At 32.7% G+C, this 7,536-nt stretch overlaps 1 protein-coding gene and 1 non-coding gene across 2 annotated transcripts; both read right to left on the reverse strand.

Moving 5' to 3' along the window:
* Positions 1-1,393: 1,393 nt before the first annotated feature.
* Positions 1,394-1,588, reverse strand: LOC142178711 (U2 spliceosomal RNA). The gene has a single exon (XR_012706975.1). It is a non-coding gene; the product is annotated as a U2 spliceosomal RNA (small nuclear RNA).
* Positions 1,589-2,757: 1,169 nt separating this feature from the next.
* Positions 2,758-5,959, reverse strand: LOC107830538 (arginine-specific demethylase JMJ22). Its single transcript, XM_016658134.2, has 2 exons — positions 4,536-5,959; positions 2,758-3,340 (listed from the first exon to the last, which is right to left on the reverse strand). Exons 1-2 carry the CDS (start codon positions 5,828-5,830, stop codon positions 3,100-3,102), a joined length of 1,536 nt encoding a protein of 511 aa, XP_016513620.2. The 5' UTR covers positions 5,831-5,959; the 3' UTR covers positions 2,758-3,099.
* Positions 5,960-7,536: the final 1,577 nt, after the last annotated feature.

Below are 7,536 nucleotides of genomic sequence, written 5' to 3' on the forward strand. Positions count from 1 at the left end.
AAAAAATCAGTGGGATGAAAAGGTAAGGTTGATCTCACATCAGAGAAAATCAGAAGCAAAAACTAAGAGAGAAAAAATATATTTCAACTTTGTTTTTCTTTTCTCTTCTTTTTTTGGTTGGATTGAATGAGTGGGTGTGATTGAAATTAGTTGAAAATAATTAAACGAAACTATATACAAAATTTGAGCAAGATTAGTAAAAACTAAGAGGGAAAAAATATATTTCAACTTCGTTTTTCTTCTCCCTTCCTTTTTTTGTTTGGATTGAATGAGTGGGTGTGATTGGAATTGGTTGAAAATATCTAAACAAGGATATATACAAAATTTGAGTAAGATTAGAAGTGATTTTAGACTGGTTTCAGGTAAAAACATCAGACCTAAAAATCCAACTGCGACATGTGTATATCGTGTAGATCAGTGTATATCACACACAAGTTTTTAGGATGTCTGTGTATATCACTTTGTATATCGTGTATACAACACAATTTGTTTATGGGCGCCCGTGTGTATCACTTTGTATATCTTATATATAACACAAATTTTCATGGATATACATGAGATATCACTAATGTACATAGAGATATACACGGGTTACAATAGGGGATACACATGTGGAGTCGTCTTGAACTTGAGTTTTTAATCTAAAATGTATTATACAAAGAAGGAAAACAAAATTTTAATAATATTTTTTGATATACACATTATTATTATTATGTTATACACTGTGATATATAAATAATATAATTATTAACTATTGATCAAAAGGGGAATTTTTTTTATATAAGCATGTTTAAGCAAGTTCTAAAATATTATTTGCGGGAGTAAATAATATTTTGGTAGACAAAGAAAATTAATTTTTGATATACACAAAGAAGAAAAATAAACTTATGATATCTATGTTGGTATACACATGTCTGATGTGCTATACACTGTGATATACAAATAATACAATATTTTTATTGTGATATACATTGATATAAAGGCAGCAATAATTATATATATAATTTTATATTATCGATATACAAAGAATAATATTATTTATATACAAAGAATGAAAATAAAATTTTAATATACATGTTGATATAAATAAAGAAGAAGAAAAAAAGTTGTGATATGCATATTATTATTGTGATATACATTTATTGGCTATTTGATGCCAATATCTATAACTAGGACTATTTTCTTCTAATTATATAGATATGTTATTATACCATGCCAAAAACCAATAATGCATGAAAATTATAGATAAAAACTTTTTTCGATATCAATTTTTTGTTTTGTTAAAAGTGGTTCACAATAATATTGGGCCACTACGCCACTAAAGATTGTTCCGTTTAAAGAGTCGCGCACCATATACTGGACCCAAAAGACTGAAAATGTTAAACCTAATTTGGTGGGGTACGCCAGGCCTGGGCGGTAGTGCAAAGCCTAGGCGACGCGCAAAGACCCAGATAGCAAGCTACCTTAATAGGTCTTTCCCCTTAAAAATTGAGTTAATATCGTGTGAGCCGATGGCTCACATATCAGATATTAAACTGATAAGAACAGATACTACACTTGATCTTAGCCAAAAGGCCGAGAAAGGTATGCTTTTGTAATGTGAAGGCCCTTTCTTTTTATAGCACATCTTTGTTGTCTTCGTTTTACCTTCTTCCGGTGTGGGACGAATGAACGGCACAAAACCAAACCCTCTCTGTTTTCTTGAACAAAAGGAGCGAAGGCAATATAACTTGAAACACAGTATAATCTACCATACAAACTGTAGCATATGTTAATTTATCAACACCTTTTTTTCTATTAAGATTTCTAGTGTAGAGTTTATTTATAGAACCAAGTTATATTTTTCATCTGAATTGTTACTTTGTGATATTTTTACTTTTGCTTTTCCGTCAATTAAATGCTTGTAACAATGGAGTAATTAGTTATCATTTGTGTAAGACGTTGCTAAAATGCTCTGCTCCTTTCGGATTGTTATTTCCATTCCATAATATTGCTCTCGAGTCTCCTAGTCTTTAGATTCAATAAAAAATATTTTGTAATAGAGATAATGAGTATTATAATATAAATAACCAATGAAAAACATATCATAATCAGTAGATTTGTGCAATAATGGTTTTTCCTTAGTATTAGACATGCAACTTTTGCTTTGGTGTTTATTCTGATTGAATCAGTCAGTTAAAGAATTAATGAAATATTTGGAGAAAAGAAAAAGGTCTCAAATTTTAGTATTAGGTTTCTTTGACATTAACATTCGAGGAGATGTGTTTGGCATTAACCTTTTCTTCGGCATTAAAAGGTCTCCTATTAATATAGGAGTATTTGTTACTTATATTATCAACATATGGGATTCACCAACTAAAAGCAATAAGACACAAACTTTTTAGTTTTTTATATTTTGGTGTATTAATTTTATTTTACTTTTTGACATTCTAGAATAGGTACAACATCGGATTGGTAGTCAAATAACAAAACAAGCTACTTTTTGATATTTTAAAGTAGCCTGCTAGGCGCTAGCTATATAGCAGTTTGACTCCAAGCTACTTTCCTTATTTTAGGACTTCATTTATAGGCCAATATTGTTGATACAATAAATGGAACAGAGATACAACAAACAACCAGTAAAATCCCATTAATGGGTACGGGGAGGGTAGTGTGTACGTAGACCTTACCCCTATCCCGAAGGAGTAGAGAGGTTGTTTCCGAAAGACCCTCGGCTTAAAAAACAAAAAGACAAAAGGACAAAAAAGAGACAATATTAGTATCACAACAGCAATTATAGGAAAAATAGGAACACCATAAAATCCAGAAGAAAGATACAAAGCAAAGGGAGACAGAGATAACAACAGTGAAATATGAATAACTCATGCCAAAAATTGTCTGGACTTTTGTTGTTCCTTTCTTATAAGGATCTAGACTTTTGATCCCTCTTGGAAAGTACAAGATAAATGAATAAAATGTGAACAGCTGCCTTAATAATCCCTCTTGTCATGTAAAGAATGACTGAATTTCGACCATGCAGCTTCATTTGTGCGCGCAGAAGATTGGTAAAAGTCCACTGCCAAGGGACTAACTGGTGAAGATCTCATCACTGGCCTTTCATCAAAAAGAAAATTTGAAAGCGCCTGCTTTTGAATCAGTGACAGATTCCCAGAAGGAAGGTTTCTTCTGCTGGGCTTTTTTCTCCTCGTCTTTCAGAGTCAACTCATCAATAGTTCCAGGAAGATATGCTTCAATGGCATTCTTAAATTTGTCGTGCAAATTGACTCTGTCACTTGTTCCCGACACAAGAGTGCAAGCATTTGGCTTTTTTAGAAATTCCAAAACATTCAGTAAATTCCTCCTGCAAGACGAAATAACAGCTAGTAAATATCCATAGTAAAATACATATTGGCCAGAGCAAGGGAAACTTAATATTGGCCGGGTGAGTTCTGAAACAAGTTATCCTCTCCAAACTCGCTGGAGATCCTAAACAGACACACCCGGAAGGGAGAGAGATGTCCTGAAAAACTCTCTTGCGCCAAGTTCGAGCTAAGTGCACTCAACTAATACTACTTCTACATATCTAGGGAAGTTATAGTCTTATCCATAGCACAACAAAAACCACATAACTAAGGCTGCAAAACCGACGATGTTGCCTGGTAGGGCCGATAGTTATACACTGTGTGGGACGGAGTAAGGGCCCTTCTCACCTCTTACGAGTCGTCCGGCGGAAAAGACTTCCTGATAGTCTGGGGGAAAGAAAAGCCCTACCCACTATCCTTTCCCCAAAAAAAAGGGTCCAGAAAAGTGTGGCTGATTTGATCTTTTACCATGTCAGCCACACTATCATTTAGTCTATCTTGAATGAAAAGTAAGGAAATCCTTTTCTTGACTTGGCCTGCATGCATTATACCTAACCTTTTAACTTGATTTCAATCTCAACAAAGAAATCGATTATTCAGGACTTCTGTCATTGTTGCGGGTCCTTCACTTTCATTACATTGATGTAGATTGCCTCGTGAAATAGCAATAGAACTTTTCCAAACATTTGTAATTCGTGGTCTAATTAGAGAACATCTTGCTTCGAACATAGGAGTTGCTAAGAGTAAAGTCCATCTTATCAGGGTTTGTCTTTCTTGATCACTTTCTAAAGCTTGACAAGAGAGTGAGCTCATAAAAGAAAAAAGTACTACTCAAGGTAAAGTTTACGCAAGAAAGACTTTCATGTTACAATTTCCAACAACCCCCCTCCCTGCACGATATAAAAGCACTATAAACCTTTCCTCTCAAACGATAGTTTTATTTAACCTGAAAATTATGTAGAACAATGACTCAAGTGAATGACCAGAACATAAAACATTAACCTGAAAATATATGTGATATGGAGTTACAGCTATTTAATCAATTGTGAATTTTTGCATTTATTTACCACTGGTGTCCATCTCCTTATAAAACAGAAACATTGCATGCCATTAAGGAAACTGGTAATGGTAATTTCTCATCAAGCATGAAAACAATATCAAGTGCCGGATATATAAGAGATATAAGAAGCATACCTGCTAACAAAGTTCTGGGTAATGGCAATCGAATCCTCTAAATTGATGACCAAATGCCACCATCCATTAGGTACAAAGATTACTTCCCCGGCCTTGCAGACACACTCAATAGGTCTCTTTTTCCAATTCTTGGTTGCATTATAAAAGTTCATGAACCATTCTATTATTGAAACGGGACTTGCTACTTCTGCACCGTCAGGGCTCGGATGAACCCCGGGTGGCACTACATCAGGGGGAAACAACACCCATTTCTTGGATCCTTTGATTACCGCATTCCAAGCAGAGGTAGAATTCGGATCAATGTGGAATGACGAGCCGGAACCCGCAGGTCCAATAATAATCCATCTATAATCTGGCCTCTCATTACCCAATACACTAAACAAATCCTCATTGAAGTACATAGGGACATCATAATCCTTTCCTAACTGAGGAACTTTCTCTGCAAACTTTGGATCAAACAAATACAACGGCTTTTCTTCCCTCGCTTGATCAGAGTAGCTAAAATAGTCCTCAAGTTTCATTTCCACCGGCCCAACTGAAAATTTCACATCTCCACACTCCTCAGCCAAATAATCCCTATTCCATTTCTCCAATGCAGGCCAACTTTCCAAGCACCCTTCTAACAAAACCGGCTTATTCGGTTCCTCAAAATTCATAACAAACTCATCAACAGAGATTCCTCTCCTCCTTACAATATTATCCTTTTCTAACCATTCAGGTTTCATTTCAAGATTAGCACATAACCAACTCTGAAACAAGTAATCAGAATAAAAGTCTCTAACTTTCAAACCAGAACTCAAAACTGGAATTGAAGGCTGCTTATATGCACTAACAAAAGTAGACTTCCAAGAACCCTTAAAAAAGAACCCACCTTTACAAGTTTCCAATACAAGATTCCTCCAAAGGGGTTCATGGTTACAAAAAATATAGAAACCTTTGCTTACATTTGACAAAATACCTAAATGGGTACCTTCTAAAAGGCCTAAAATATCAAGAACAAGCTCATCAGTTAAAGTCTGGAGATTACCTAGGCCAGTGTTTCTTGAATTATGATATGATGGGTTGAAATAAAGATTCCCAAGCGGCTGAACTCCATAGGAATCTGATTGTGCTGAGGCTTTCAAGCTGAAACCCTCATCATCTTCTTCTTCAACTTCTTGTTTTGGTGTTATTTGGTGTGATTTGGTAATCTTTTCTTCTTTTTTGGAAACATAAATTTTCTTTGATTTTTTGCTCTTGCCATTTTTCCTCTTTCGTTTTTGCTTCTTGAATATCAAAGTCTTGGAACCCAGCATTGTTTCGGCTGGAGCAAGAGGAGTTGGGAAGTGTGGTTTGAGCCGCCGAGGCTCCGAGGGTGTTTACTGTTCGCTAGAGCATCATTCTGCGAAGGTCCAAATATATTCGAAAATGTTATACCTATCCTTATACTATTGACTTATGTATACATGCCGTCGTAATTTGGTTCAAATATACCATACACATATCATACTTATATTATCAAATTTTAAATATTTTTTAATTAATTAAAAATACGTATTACTCAGGCCCAAAAAATAATTTTTTAAAGTAATTCTTTTTTTAAAAAACTAAAAAAAATAAATTTATTTTTACTAAAAATTAAAAAAAAGCAAAAATAATTTTTTTCCAGTTTTTACAAAAAATCTGCTTTAAAAAAGACTGAAAAATATTTTTTAAAAACTAATTGGAAAATAATTTTCTAAAGCAATTAAAAACTAGAAAAACTTAATTTTTTTTAAACTAAAAATTGGGGAAAAAATATATTTATTTTTTCAGTTTTTACAAAAATATTGCTTTAGAAAATTATTTTTCAGTTTTTGTTTTTTAGTTTTTACAAAAGAAACTGCTTTAGAAATTATTTTTTAATTTTATTAAGAAATATTTTTGTAAAAACTGAAAAAACAAATATTTTTTTTTCAGTTTTTAGTAAAAAAATATTTCAGTTTTTTCCAGTTTTTAATTGCTTTAGAAAATTACTTTTCAGTTTTTTTTCAGTTTTTACAAAAATATTGTTTTAGAAAATATTTTTCAGTTTTTTTTAAAGCAGTTTTTTTGTAAAAACTGGGGAAAAAATATTTTCATTTTTTCCAGTTTTTAGTAAAAAATAAATCCAATTTTTTCCAGTTTTTACAAAAAAAATTACTTTAGAAAATTACTTTTCGGGTATGGGTAATGGGTCTTTTAATTAATTAAGAGATATTTATAATTGGCCAACAGGACGATGACACGTGTCCTTCCGTTTAAATGAGGGTATATTTGAATCCAAAGTATGACTGCAGGGGTATAGATAACTCAATAGTATAACGAGAAGTATTTTTAGACCATTTTTCTAAAGTACAGGGTTATATTTGGACATTTGACGTTTTTAGTTCAGCTGGAGAAAGGCTTTACCAAACGACAAAAATGGTCCCTTATGTTTAGATATGTTTAAAATAGACCCTTTAAATATACCCTTAGCAATTTTTGGTACTTCTAAATTTGCCGAAAATGATTACTTATGGTCTCTATCCAATATATTACAAATTCTAGTTATTTGACTTAGCAGAAACTTTAATATTTAATGAGAATTCACATTTGGAGGTATAGTCTTTTGCAATTTTTGGGATTTTGGATCTATTTTCAGTGTCTGCAACTTATTTTCTATATCTCTTTTTGTTTATTTTGATGTCTAATATAGTTTTTTGTGTTGCAATTTCTGAAATATCGGACTTTCGTTATGTTTAAATTTCTTTTTCGTAGTTCCGTTTATCCCAACAACCATAGGCTTTTAAATATTTGAGGGAAAAAGGTCAAATATACCCTTCTAGTTTAGTATATTCTTCGAATCTACCATCTGTTTATACTATTGGGTCACATCTACTCTTACCGTTAGCCAAACTTTTTAAAATTACCTTCTACCTAACGAAAAGCCACCAAATTAAAAAAATACTTATTTTTTTAAACCCATTAATAACCCGTTAAACCCCTTTTATTTACTACACTT

The sequence above is a fragment of the Nicotiana tabacum genome, chromosome 24, assembly GCF_000715075.1.
Source record: "Nicotiana tabacum cultivar K326 chromosome 24, ASM71507v2, whole genome shotgun sequence".
Taxonomy (NCBI): domain Eukaryota; kingdom Viridiplantae; phylum Streptophyta; class Magnoliopsida; order Solanales; family Solanaceae; genus Nicotiana; species Nicotiana tabacum.

Coding starts and splice junctions, on each gene's coding strand:
- LOC107830538 (XM_016658134.2), bottom strand. CDS start 5,830: ATGCTGGGTTCCAAGACTTTGATATTCAAGAAGCAAAAACGAAAGAGG. Junction 3,341..4,535: donor ACCCAGAACTTTGTTAGCAG/GTATGCTTCTTA, acceptor TTCGTCTTGCAG/GAGGAATTTACTGAATGTTT.